The sequence below is a fragment of the Episyrphus balteatus genome, chromosome 3, assembly GCF_945859705.1.
Source record: "Episyrphus balteatus chromosome 3, idEpiBalt1.1, whole genome shotgun sequence".
NCBI classification, from domain to species: Eukaryota; Metazoa; Arthropoda; class Insecta; order Diptera; family Syrphidae; genus Episyrphus; species Episyrphus balteatus.
This window is the reverse complement of record NC_079136.1, coordinates 129275871-129290653: the sequence shown is the minus strand read 5'-3', so window position 1 is coordinate 129290653 and position 14783 is coordinate 129275871. Positions and strand designations below refer to the sequence as shown.

General features: G+C 29.6%; 1 protein-coding gene across 1 annotated transcript in view; it reads right to left on the bottom strand.

Annotated features, from left to right (window-relative positions):
- The window catches only part of LOC129917155 (dual specificity tyrosine-phosphorylation-regulated kinase 2), a 67366-nt gene extending 52829 nt beyond the window's left edge, over positions 1-14537 (bottom strand). Inside the window, exon 1 of the mRNA XM_055997538.1 lies at positions 13506-14537. Within this exon, the coding sequence (XP_055853513.1) occupies positions 13506-13517 (12 nt within the window). The 5' untranslated portion in view covers positions 13518-14537. The remainder of the gene's footprint in view (positions 1-13505) is intronic.
- Between the last annotated feature and the right edge of the window lie 246 nt (positions 14538-14783).

The following is a 14783-nucleotide window of genomic DNA, read 5'->3' as shown; positions in this document are numbered from 1 at the left end:
AAGATGCAAGCATGAATAGTTTGCAATATGCTTATCTTAATTTACAAATAAGGTATTTTGTTGTACAAAGTAATAAAAGGATATATTATGAGAGCCAGCTTTTTTTTAACCAAAATTATGTCAGATAATAACGAAATATGAAGATTTTGTAGAATGATGAAATATTTTCCATATCAGATAAATTTGAATTTTAGGATCCGCAAGTAGAATAATTATTTAAAAGTTAGGTTCCACAAGGGGTGTTTTTTGTCATTTTGAACAATTGATGAAGATGTTTCTATGAAACTATTTTCGTTCCACAATAGGTGTTTTATTCTTTTAATAAATCAATGAAAACTTTTCCAATAAACTAGTTACGTTCCACAAGAGGTAATTAATTTTTTGATGAATTTTCTAGTAAACAACTTAGGTTCCACAAGTGGTAGTTTAATATTTTGATGAATCCGCGAAGATTTTTTTGTTATACTATGTGGAAAATAGGGAATTTTGATGAAAAAAAGTAAAGCATACAAGTCTTGTCCATATGGGAATGATGAATTTAAATTTCAGGCTCCACATGAGGTGTATTTGGTTTATTTGAAAATTTTTCGTCAAATTTGGGTAAGTTTAAGTCAAAATTAATTAACACCTTAACAAACAGAATTTTAAATACTATAATGCAAATATAGTTCATATTGAGAGACCTATTTGAATGTCAGGTTCCACAAGAGATTTTTTTAGTCGTTTTGATGAATTGATGAAAATTTTTCTATGAAAATATTTCAAACTGGAAGGAATTTTTGACAAAATTATTCATCAAAATTTAAGTAAATATTTTTTAATTTTTATGAATCCCAAACATGACCTTTTAAATAAAGAGAAAGTATTTTAATACATTATTCTCTTTATCAAAAAGTGATAACACATTGATAGCCCATCACAATATACCCTTAACTAAAACACATTTTTTATCAGAATTCTTTGATTTCTAAGTAATCAATTGAGTTTATCAGTTCATCAAAAAATTACTTAATTTTTTCAGTTGAATACATACAACTATAAGCTATTTATCAGCAGTAAAAAAAAGGTTACAACACTTTGTTCCTTCTTCTAATTAATGGTTTCTAGCACAAAATTCCACTAAAATTGCATTCATTATCGTTCATTGATGATTGATTTCATTCTAAGGAGAAATTTATGGATTGCGAAATTCTTGGATATGAAAGCTTTGTCATTTTTTGAACCTTTGATTATTTTTAGTAATCAATTATTATTATACAATCAAAACAAAAAAAAGAAATGATCAAAAAAGTCCACAAATTGACTCTATTACAGCTTGTGGAACGTATTCGTTATATTAACGACTGAATTCTCCTGTTTCCTTCATATTTGTCAATTAATTCGATTTTTTGTTTTATTAAACTCCTCCTCAACAAAAATACAAACAAGAAAAATTAAAAATAAAAATTCATTTCCCACGATATAAAATATGTGGATTACAACATACATCAAAAATCACATCATAACCCATATATCGTTCATACGATTTTTTTTTTTGTTGTCTGTTTTGTTGATGATGTTGCAGTCATCGATATGCGGTTTTGATTGTAATTTATATTTATATATTTCTTCTCCTTGTATTGCAAAATATGTTGGCATGAATTTCAAAGCCTAACCTACCTACGCGAGACTGTGCAGACATTTTGTCATTTCTTTAGGCTGCTAAAACAAAGAGCCCACAAACTGTTGCATATACATTCACCGCCAACAAACTATTGACTTGACGACAATGATGACAACGTGAATTAACGTGACATTATCACTGTGTCGATGTTGATGACGATGACGAGAAGACAACGTTGCGCATCGCCTTCACAGCAACCTCAAAACTCCTCGACGACGACTCGATTTAATTATGTAAATTTGGATTTAATTACAATAATTGTCTGGGAATAATCTGACTGCATCATCATCATCAACAACATTATCACATCCGCACAGAATTTTTAAACACTATAAATAAACAAACCTCAAATAAACTCCCATTTTATAATGCACCTTAGGGCACGAGTTGCTAGCAAAGCTAAATATACAAAAACTCTAACTACGATTAATTGAATAATTGTCGGTAGAAAAAAAATTATCATGTTCCACTCTAACAAGTTTGTGGAGGCTGTTATTTCGGAAGCTTGTAATTATGTGTAGTTTAGATGACCTAAATTATAGTAACTGCGATAGAGTCCCTGTGGACAAAATATATATCGTGTGGAACCTGACATTGAATGGGAGTTTCGTTTAAAGTCATTTTTTTTATTGAGATGGGATGTGGACAAATTGTATACAGTAAGCTGTTTGAGTTGAGTTGACTCATAGACAATTTAATGACATTCTTGGAAAAAATTACCACTTGTGGAACCTATGTACATTCCGGACTTAAAATCATTAGAATACTACTTGATTTAATTAAAAGTGGATTTTGTGGAACGTAATATTATGTTCCTAAAATAAATTAATTAAATTAAATTTAAAAAAACAAATTCACAAAAAATAGGGCTTGTGGAACCTAAAATTTGATCTGCTGTGAGCCAGTAAGACCAAGAATCAAGTGCCAAGGCAGAAACCAATCTTTAGAACTATTAAAAATCTTTCAAAAGGATCTCCAGCAAATTACTCATTTCAGTTCTGAATCATCCCCTAAATCATTCACACCTATCCCATAAAATAATTTACCTACCTGTCATGATTTATTTTCTTTTTTTTTTATTCATTTCTTTGAATAAACATTAAAAACTAGAGATATCCATTATAACTTCTATAGCAAAGCGTATAGAAGCAATAAACAAAAGTTCAACAACTTTGCACCAGATTTCTCCGCAATATCCATAAACTTGACTATAAAAGTAGAAACAAAAATTAAAAATGAAAAGAAAAGATACTGTAGTTGTGTTTCGGTTTTCTATAAATCTGTGTATTCATATATCTTCTCTATAAACCAAACAGCTTCGAGGTCAGTCAAGATCACTCTCGAGACCGTCCAATCGTTTACATATATCGCATTTTATGTTGAAGATAATCGTTTGGTCTATAACTTGAGCGGCTCGTGTTTTATGTCATTCTCAGTTGTTGTTGTTATGTAGTTTTTTTTTTTAAGATTTCGAAAGACACATGTCAAACATCTCTCAAATGCACTCTCTGATGTCACGTTTAGCTTTCAAAAGTTGCAAAAATGCTTTATTAACTTTTTATTTGCTATGAGTCATAAATTTCCGCAACGAAATTGACCTTTGCAAAAATGAAAACACACGATGTCTAATATATCCCCACGTCGCGGTCGCGTTCGTCCGTCCGGTACGTGTCAGACGTGTTAGACGAGTTCATTTATATTTCTCTGATTTCTCTCTCGCCAGTATCCACTAACTCTTATTACATTTTGTTTTTTACCTCATGTAATTTTCACAGGTCATTAGATTACGTAGTTCATTATACAATTAACTAGGTTTGAAATAAACAATTAACCTATGAGGGCAGGAATAATAAATTGTATACTCTTGCAAAAGAGGGCTTAATAGTGCTGGCCCCAAAGTGGAACCTTGAGGCATATCAAATTCTGTCTCAAAGTTGGCGAATATAATTGCACTGGTGTGCTTCTTTGGGTATGGGTAGTGTGGATGTGGAATGTCATTGTTCTACTCCCCCAATTGCAAGTAGTAGGTACAAGTAGGTAAGGTAGGCGAAATACGAGACAAATAAACCTTTCTCCCCTTTAATGGTTGAAATTATGTTGCGATTGCATAAATTGTCCAAACAGCTAGAGCAAATAATACAAAAAGTGCCACAAGGGACACAGGGAGTGAGGTTAACGAAGCGGAAAAATTTTTTTTGTCTTCTTTTTTTTTATTTTTACTATGCAACTCTTGTCGGGAGTTTGAATATTCTGTTCTGTTCTTTTCTTTTTTTTTATTATTCGTTCGTTCGTTCGGCTACGTTTCATTTTTTGTTTAATGGAAGATAGAAAAATAAAACAAGAAAAAAAAAACTCATAATCAATTCGGTAGGGGCTTCTATTGTATTTTTTTTTTTTTGTATTTATGCTCAACTCTGTTTTACTGACTGAGTAAATCGTAAATTACAAAAAAAAAAAAAAAAAAAATGTCATGCACTTTGTTTACTAATTATTATTAGAAGCAGCATTTTGTGCTATTTACTTTACTCTAGGTAAATCATTTCTTTTATGATTATTGCAGCTTTTAATAAGCTGCAAACAGCACCGCACCGTAAACTATTGTGGAATTAATATTTGTTGGAGAAAAAGAAGGAATATTAAAATAAAAAAAAAAAAAAAATAAATATCAAATCCCATTGGGTTGCAGAGAGAAAAAAAATGAATCAAGGGAAGCTATAGAAATCAGTAAATTAGAGTAGCGGGACAAAAACAATCAATACTTATGGATGTGGAAATGTGGATTGTATTCAGAGCTTAATTTCTGATCTTAGTCTTAGAAAAAAATGTATAAACAGCATTTTTTTGTAACTTTTATCTCTTGTGTATTGTATTTATCCAAATTTTTGAGTTTATATATTTAAAGCAAAAAAAAATTGTTATTATTTAATAGGTAATCAATATAATTTGGTGTGGATTGTATTTGAACTGGTCAAGTAATAACGTTCTACAACATGGAATGCGCCATACTACCAATTTGTATATGCCATTCAATTTGTTGTGGATTGTATCTGAAGCGTATTCTATACGTGCAAAAGTTTAAAAGTATTTTGTTTGCAATGTTAAAATTTTGTGGATCATATTCAGACGAAAATGAATTTCTAAGTTACCAGGATTGTGGATTGTATTTGAAACATTTTTGTTGAATTCAAATATGATAAAATTATTTTTTTTATTTTAAAATTTAGTGGATCACGTTCAGACAAAAATGTATTCCTACTACAAAAAATCGTATGTGGAATCTTAAGTTAATATTTTTAAAAATATTTTATTTGAAATTTAACTAGGTACTATACTAGTTTAAGGTTTGACTAATAAAAATTATTATCAGTTAAAAAATGAATACATTCCACAACTTTTTCTGGTCAATTTCTGACAATACTTTTATTTTAAATAAACAACTTGATTGACATGTAATTTATTGTTAAAGTAAAAATATTCAAATAAAAATTCTTATTATTTGAATGCATTTTTGTGGATTATTGTGGAATGCATTTTAATTTTACGAGATATTTACATTTCTATGTTTTTACCTCAACAATGTCTTCTCTCCTTCACTCAAAAGGAACCAATGAGCTTATAATGGAGATCAGTCTGCATAAAAGACTTCTTTAAAGGCTGCTTTGATTTTCAATGTTTTTTTTTTAGTTTTTATTACAAAACAATAACATTCCAATCATTATCTGCGATAGCATACAAATTACAAACCCCAAATAAAAAAATAAAACTCATTTTGTATTGAAAAGGCTTCTTTCATTTTCTTATCACCTCTTCACATTCTTTTTTTTATATTTTTTTTTTAAGAAACAAATAACTTGCTCAAGAAGTTAATGAAGGAGTCACCAAGCGATAAAGTCACTTAGACCTAATCATCATCAAAGCGGTCTTATCTTTCAAATATTACGTCCTAGCTGTCGCGTACCAATTAGATAAAGAATACAAAAACAACAAAAAACATCAAGATTGCGGCAAAAGACCTTCTTACAACTTTTTTTTTTTTGTTTGTCTTTTGTATTTGTCACAATATGAAATACCCCAGATATGCCTATTTACATTTTGAATAAAAAACCAAACGAAATAATTGGGAAAGCCCTCTTTAATTTCAATTAGTCATTCTTAATATTATTACGACAACGACGGATGGGAAACCTTGTATTCACTCAGTCTGCTTTCATTGAATTTATACTTAAATTGATTGATTGGCTTATGTGTATAGGGAAAGTCTTTGAATTTTTTTTTTATTACGAAATTGGGCCAACGATGAAAGTGTAAGTTAATTAAAAACTATAACAAAGATCTCGTTCATGATATTCAATTTAAATCAATGCCATTAAGAGAAAAAATCAATAAAATAAACGAATGAGTGATTTTGAAGGTCAAGTTTTTGATTATTTTTGCATGAAACTTACGTTCCACAAGAGTTGAATATTTATACGAAGCTTCTTTGATGACTTAATTAGTGTTAATTATATTCTTTTAATTGAGTTGCTTTCATAAAAACTGCATTTAAGATTAGTTAGATGATAGCAAAGTTGTTAAAATGACACTTTCCACAATTATCACAACCAACACAAATCTCAGTTATCTACTTCCATCTATGTCGACTTTACATCGATAAATGCAAAGTAAGTGAAACTGCATTATTAAAAACCACAAACCACACCACAAAGCTCAGGTCAAGATAAACACTCTGAATACAGCGAGCAAATAACCGTTTGAGCATTAGCATTTTCTGTATGAGAAAAGTTGAATATTTATAACTTTATGAATTACGATCCACAAGCTGTAATTTAATCATTGCGAATAGTTTTTGTAGTTTTTAAATTGTAAACATGAAGCTTATTAAATAATTTTTGTCAATCAATTCGTAGAATATTTAAGTTTTGATGATTTCCAGTTCTCAGAGGCGCCATCTAGTGCCTGATAACAATTTTTCCCCTAATTGCTATTATTTTGTATTTATTGTGTCGTTAACTAAACAAAAGATTTACCTTGAGAATTAAGCATTGAACAGAAGTTTTCTGTGAGATGGAATTTGATTTATTGCAACAAAAATCAAATGAATCGTAGTACTTAAATGCAAAACTCAGAAAGATAAAAAAAAAAAAATAAAACAAACAAATCAAAGTCATTGTTGACAAAACTTTTTGTTTGTCAATCAATCGTCACAATTTAACATTACATTTGAAAGTAGTCAATTTTTTTTTTTTTGTTTTGTTTTTGTTAAGGATTTCCTTATTGGCACCAAGTTTACACAATTTTGTTGAGGTTGCATTAATAAATTAAAGGCAGATGTCAAAGTATGACTTAAAATTGCTTTGTTTTGCTGTTTTGTTGTTTTAATTACTGTTTTTATTATTTTTGGAGTTAAACTTGTGCAATCTTGAAAAAAATATAATATTTTTTTTTTAACAACTGCTTCTGGTATTACGGATGCGAATTAATTTAGTTTGGATGTTTAGTTGAAGTTGTTGCTTGCATTTTGTTTTATTATTTTCTATATCGAAACAAAGCACGTGCTTAAAAAACGTGCGTCATAATTTATATGCAACTAAACGACGTCGTTGTCGTTGTTTGAACGTTGAGTTATTCTGATATTAGTACTGGGAGAATGCTGATTTATTCATTTGATTTGAGTTTTTTTTTTTTTTTTTTTTTTTCTTTCCAAATTGGTCTTGTTTTATAGGTCTCTCGGATGGCGTGTGAATTGTGTTGTTTTATAAATATCGTATCTGATGAGAAAAAATTGATTTTAATATAAAATAAAATATTTGTATGGTGATTTGGTTTTGTGGGTAGAAAATATAAAAAAAATTCTATAGCCATAGGATGCTGGGGAGACAACCAATAACACAAGGCCTTGAGAATGTGAGAACAAATTTCATTAGGACTTATTATCTAATTTGATTTTCTTAGTGTAAAAACATGTGGAATCTATTTGTTTATTATTTTAGAAGTTTTTAAAGTAAGATTTCTGTAAAAAAAAATATAATTTTTGACTGATACTTCAAATGTACGGGCAAAAATGTTGAAGTTGGACCAGAAATTTGTTGAATCTTAATATTTACATTCCACATAAAGTCGAGAGCATAATTTTGGCGAAAAGAAAATACTCAAAAAAAAGTCGATTGTAAGGAAATTACAGTATTACATTTTAAAGCTTCTGGGTTCAGTTAAAATCATATGAATTGTTTGTTTTTAGAAATTTAAGAATCTTAATAATAACATGAAATTTTTTCCTATCAATCACATACTGAGAAATTGGTGATATGACTTATTACATGTTGTGGAACGCATTCATTTTTAATTTCATGAGATGTAGTTCTGCTGTAGTCACCCTTAGTATTTCTAGGCTTTGAAGTTATATTTATTTTACTTTTTTCTTCTTACTAGTTTTAATAATATTCACCAGGTGTAAAGCTGTTAACAAAAACAAACAACAACAATATTGATAAGTTGTCAATTTCCAAAATGATTTTAAGTTAATCGTCTGTCATACATTACTCTTTGTCTATGTTCGAATCGGCGTCCCATTAAAAGACGTCATTTGGCTTATCAACAATAACAAACCATCGTCATATGGTTTGATAGCAAGCCAGATGAATAAATATTTGCTTTTTTATTGAGAGTTAAAGTGAGTTAATTCAGGAGCGGAATTGGAAAATAAGTGCTGAATTAGACTTAAATAATTATGTAAGGTATCATCAAAAGCTGCATGTGTTTTGGGCCTTTCGAATTTAGAACCTTGTGACTTTTCTATTAGACAACCAAAATAAATTGTATAAATATGCTTAAGTTTAAGCTTCTAGACAGGTCACATAATATAAACAAAGTAAAAAAAAACGTCAGGAACATCAACAACAGTGGTACCTAAATTAGTTTAAAACAAAAAATCGATTTTAAAAATTAATGCTTATACCAGTACTCAACTTTAATAAATTTAAAAATGAATGCATTCCACAAAGTGTATTAAGCACAGCATATAACAAATTTCTGAAATGAAAATTGATAAAGCCTCCAAGAATACCATTGTCATAAAAAACTGCATCTTGTTTAACCGTTCGAACTCGGCGAAAAAGAAAGTCCTTAGACCTTGCTCCTCCTTCATGAGTTGTTTAGGTATTTATTTATTTTTTTATCAACATCAAATAGAAACTCTGGAATGTAATTGGTGAAATTTACATGTAATAATTTTTTATGAATAGCTAATTTCAACTCGAACGACAACTTCTTTGAGAGACATAATTGAATACGTTCCACATTTTTGTTCACATTATTCAATCTTGCAAAATCATTCTTAAGCGAATTAGTTCTTAAAGTTTCAACAAAAAATATATCTGCGAAATTTCAACTTTTTTTTAGTGCCAGTCCCTAATGAAATTCAAAATCAAAATTTCATCTCCAATCTTATAAAGTGGGAAGTGTGCAAACAAACAACATAATAATCAATCTCAAGGTAAACTAGATATTTTCAGCTCTACTTTAATGTGCCCACAAATCTCTTGAACCAATTTAGATTATGAAAGTTCAAGTACCTTTAATGATTTTATTCATATCATTCGGTACCTACTTGTCTAGCGGAATAAAAAAAATGTATATAATATACCCACCATTATCTTAAATTGTGTATGAGTAGGAAATAATTGAAATTATTTTTTTGCAAGATGGTTTTTAAGAGAAACAGTCATTTAAAAAGCCGATATTTATTTTGATTTTAGGGGTCATTATTATTATTGACTTTAGTTAGCCAATAGACCTAAGAGTTCGGGTCAATTAATATGCATTTTATTTTTTCCTAACAATCTAACCTTCTATATCAATAAAACTTAGGTTCCACATTTATATAAATTCTAAAATATGCTGAAACATTCCACAGTAAAAAAAAAAACATAATGTTTTTTTTTTACTATAGAATCTATTAAAATGCTTGAGCATCAATCCACAATAAGTGGTCAATCAGTATATAACCAAGCAATTATTCTCGGAGCCACAAGATCAATAAGCAATTAATTGAAAAATACACATTACCCGCCATTATTGTTGGAAATACATAATATTTTCTCTGAAAACTTTAATACACAAAATGTAAACAAATAAAATTCTCTACTAGGTAAACAATTTTTAATAAAACAACAACAAAAAAAAAAACATTAAACACTCTAAAGAGCTTCTCTTTACCCATCCAGACGCAAAGTTTTTCTCGACATGTGCGATTTTATTTTAAACAAAATCTAATCAAATCAGCAAGTTTTGTTATTTTTTTTTATTGAGTATCTCAAGTTTCAAAAACACAGAACACACTTAGTTTTAAAATAAAATTATGTAAATTCAAAAACAATTGAGATAAAATAAAAACGCGTGTGTGTGATGTGATTGTGCTTTGGTGCTTCTGCCCTCGCTTATCAGAGAGTCAACGAGCTCCTGGTTTAAATTGTAATCAGAGAATTTCACTTAAACGTCTTTTTTAAACTTGAGACATTGATGTTGATGTGACATTTACATACTAACCGCCATCATGCAATCACTAACTGAATGATAGACGACACACGACAACTTTGAAACAAAGAAACTACGTCAAGCTTCCATCAAACTTACGCCTCATAATTATATTACATTCCCATCTTTGAAATTCAAATAAAGATTCATATGACGTATAGGCACCCACCAGCTAGAGCTAGATTAGCCAGACAGACACGAGTCCAACGTGATCACAATATATGTATAAAAAAAAAATTAAAAAAACAATGAAATTCAAGCTGAAAAGGGAACAACTTGCATAAGTTCCACTTATGTTCCACACCTGCTGAGAGCATCTTAATGACACTTATTTTGTATTTTTTTTTTTGTATTCATGATGCTGTTAAATTATACAAAATAAATAATAAAAAAAATCAAGTTTAAGGCTGAATTCAAATGAGTGTGTCGATAAACGATGAATAACCCTTCCGGTCTGAATACAAAAAAAAAATACCTAAGAAATAACTATGATAAGTCAGGTGAATAAAATTAAACTAATCAATGCGGTTTCACATGAACTCTGTGAATAGTCATATCGGATATTTGTATGTTTTTTTGTTTTTGTTTTATTTTTATCAGAAATTTGTTTTGATTGATAAACAGGTCGATGAGTGATAAAGTGGGGAATTTTATTGCGTTGATGATTTTTCGGTAATAATATTCGCGATGGAAATTGAAACTGAACATTTATAAATTGCCCTAGATAATTTAGGTTAATGGTGTAGGAGGTCTTATAAAGTAATGTATGCTCATTTAAATTTTTGATTTTTGCTTAGTTGTTTGTCAGAAAATCTGGGGCGGAATTTATGGTGTTAATTTTTAAGGCACTATAGCGAGTTATTTTATATTTTAATATTATTTAAAGGGTCTTAAAATTTCAGATAATAAGTTCTAAATGCAATTTTTTTATTTGAAAATAATATTAATCTCGGCTGCTTTCAATGAAAAAAAAAATTAATAAGGGCTTTAAAAGTTCACGGAAGTACTCGAAAAGTTGAACGAAGTTGTAATTTATAATGTAAAAAACTCTTATTGTTGTAATTTTTTCAATTTTTTTAACATTGCCAGAAACCAAAATTTCTTTCCGAAAAAAATTCCTCCATTTGTATATAAAACGAGTAGACACACAATTTTACAAAGAAAATAAAATGAAAAATTGTAGTGGAAGAATTTCAGAAGTGCAACTGAATTATAAACTTCTATTTAAGTCTCTTTAAGAAGCAACAAAATTTGGGTTCACCCAGAGAAAAAACGCATAGTAATTTTTAATACGTTCTACATTGAATCAATGGTGAAAAATATATTCATTAATTTTCTAAAAATCGTCCTATGCTTAAGTTACAGTTTGTCACATCAATTTTTATAAGTGAAATGGCACAGTAGTAAAGCACAAGCTTGTCAACCCAGGTATAGCAGGTTCGATCCCCAGCGGATGCCAGTTTTACTTTTTTTTATTTTTTTTTAATGTGTTAACAACTTTAATGTGTGCTACTTTGATTCAATCATTTTCCACTTTAGGCTAAAAATATAGTGATTTTCCATTGATTCAAAGTGGTTTCGATTGATTTTACGTTGTTTTTTGGCTCAGTGTTTGAATGATTCAATTTTGAAGAAAAGAACAGTTTTTTACCTACGGACAAAACCAAAATTTTAATCATGTGATTAACGGCTTTTTATGTTTGTTCATCTGTGGCATCAAAGCTTCAAAACTAATTATTGCAATTTGACAATTATCGTATCGATGAAAGGATCCTGCTTGCCTGCTGATTATAAACTATGCGATGATGTATGAAACATATTGTAGCGCTTTCTAATGTCAAAAGTTCTGAAATATTTTTTATTATTTTTGTTTTATTGTATCTAAGGTAAAAAAATACAATATATAAATAACAATTGAAAAAAAAGGTCGAAAACATAAAAGAAAAAACTTCATTCAGATTTATGGTACTAGATTATGGTACATTTTGACAACCCCTCTAAAATCACACCCCTCTAAAAGCACACCACCTAAACTTAAGTTTTTAATATTAGAGGCTTTAGTTGGTGAGATGTTTATAAAAAGTTTATAAAACTTCCAAGAAGAAAATGTGGCATGTACTGTACATTGTACAACGAACTAGAAATATCTATTTTGATGCGGTGAATCCGAATCCAAGGTCCGTTTGGTTCCATTAGGTCCTGGAATTGATTAAAATTCAAAACACTACCAATAATTTTTAAATTGCATATTTTCTGTTATTTTTTTGGACTTCCAACAAATCCCGAACCTGATGGGACCAAACGAACTCCGAATTCATATTCAGAATCTCAAAACACATTATTTTAGGTGGGTCTTTTTCTTTTTTTGTGTACCAGAACTCGGGTTATTTTTCGTCCACGAACCAATATCCGTGCATTTTTTTTTTAGTCTGGGTCATGATATCTAAGGGACATGAAAATTTCAAGCCGCCAGAGTAGAAAAACCAAATTGTCTTGAAAAACTACTACGAAAACGTTTCTTAGATAGATACACTGGTAAATATCCCTACTAACTTTCTCCCTTTAATAAATTCCAATAAAATTATTCGATAATAATAATGAAGATACCACCGGAAGGACTTAAGGTCAACAAAGTTTTTCATATACTTAGCTTCGTAAAAGAAAGGTAAAGTACAGACAAATTCAATAGAAAAATCATAAAATTTCTGTAGTTTCAAAACAAAGAAAAAAAAAATGTTATTGAAAAACTTTTACTTTTTCAACAATAAATAGAAATCTATTCATTTGGAAATAAATAACTCATGTATAAAAGACCCCCGGAGAAAAACTTTGTTTAAAATTTAATACACCTCCTGGAATGTGTAGGCAACTTTCATCAACTTTATCAATTTATTTTTTTTTTTATTTTTTATAATTCTCTGAAATAATTATTTATGTATTAAAATAAAATATAAACATCCTCAGGAAGTTGAATACACCGCCTCCAACAAATTTTCTCAAATATCCTTAAAAACTTAATGAAAAGAGTAAATAAATAAATAAAAATCCTTCCCCAATCCGGATTTCATGAGAAATCCATTAAAAAGGAAACACCACCGCTGCCATAGAGCCTTTATTATTTGTGTACCTACACAAAATCCTACACAATATAACCGCACTTAACTAAATCGGTCCAAAGACCCGTCCTTAAACAAGCATTGAACTAAGGAAAAACAAAAATTCTCCTCAAGAAATTGGTTAAAGATGTAGTAGGTAGAAGGTAAGGTACAGTTAAAGTGGTTAAGGGTATTATTATCTACTAGGTACTTACGCCGAATAACATCACACAGGTGGTGGTGTGGGTTAAGTGATGTTGGGTCAAAATCTATTATATCCTTGATATCCTCTTAATCCTCTATTGATGATGGTTTGGTTCTTGTTTGTCTTTGTGTTATAGATATATTGTTTTTTTGTATCTTTTTTTTATATTTATTTTTAATGTATTTTCAATTAGAATGGTAAATTCTTTTGTTTTTCACTCGTTGGTTGTGGTATATCCTGACAAGGATAATCGTATAATTTATTCACAATTTTTTTTTTTTTTTTTTTATTCCTTATGGTCGGTTTCACAGATACATTTTGCTCACGTATTATATGCACCACACACAATGATAAAGGACCCCCGAAAGGATGCTGTATATTGCACACATTTATTTTTTTGGGGGAAAATATGTATTTTGTATTCTATTTATTTTGTTTTGTTTTAAGGACAACTAATCTCAATTCAAAAATAGTTGCACCACCTGCACTCGGTTCGGTTAGTATAAACTACAATTTGTGAAGGATTCAGCAGAAATGCGAAAAACTCAAAAAATATACATAAAGTTGAGATACTTTTGTATCTTTGCATCCCTTCATCAAGCAAGTTGGGGAATATTTTTATCTCTCTCGCTCTCTTGTATATGATTTTTTATCCCAAATTTTACTCTCACATCTCACAAAAAGGTTCAAGAATCCTTTCAGGTGGATGCTGGCTGCGCGAAAATGGGTGTTGCAAGCAAAAAAGGAGAAGAGAAATTATCTTTTTTTTTTCTCACACACAAATATGGCTGTCTGCACTTTTAATTAAAAAAATCTACTCAATTTTTCTATATCAATTTCACTTGAGGATAGTTACATTTTTGAAATTTCTTTTTCTTTTATTAAAAATGTCCGTGTTTGAATAATTTTACATTTGAGGTATGGAAGCCAATGTCAAAAAACAAACGAATACAAAAAATTTCTCTTGAAAACGCTTAATAGCCAACCTCACTGGCGTACGATTCGTCCGGAACTGGAGGATCAAGAAAAAGTTTTCGAGTTGTGTAGCTAGCTGCTGCTGTGGCAGCGTAGTCTCATTGTGTGCTGTGCCCACAAAGCCCCCAATGCCAAATACTTAACACTAGACCAAGAGACCCCCAATTTATTGTGGAACATAACAATGAAAAAGCTTTGATGTTTCACTCACACACACTTAACGAAGTCATATTACTTTATTTGTGTTAGTGTGTATTTATGTGCTTTTTTAGTGGAAAAAGATACTTTTTTGTTGTTGTTTTGTTTAACATAG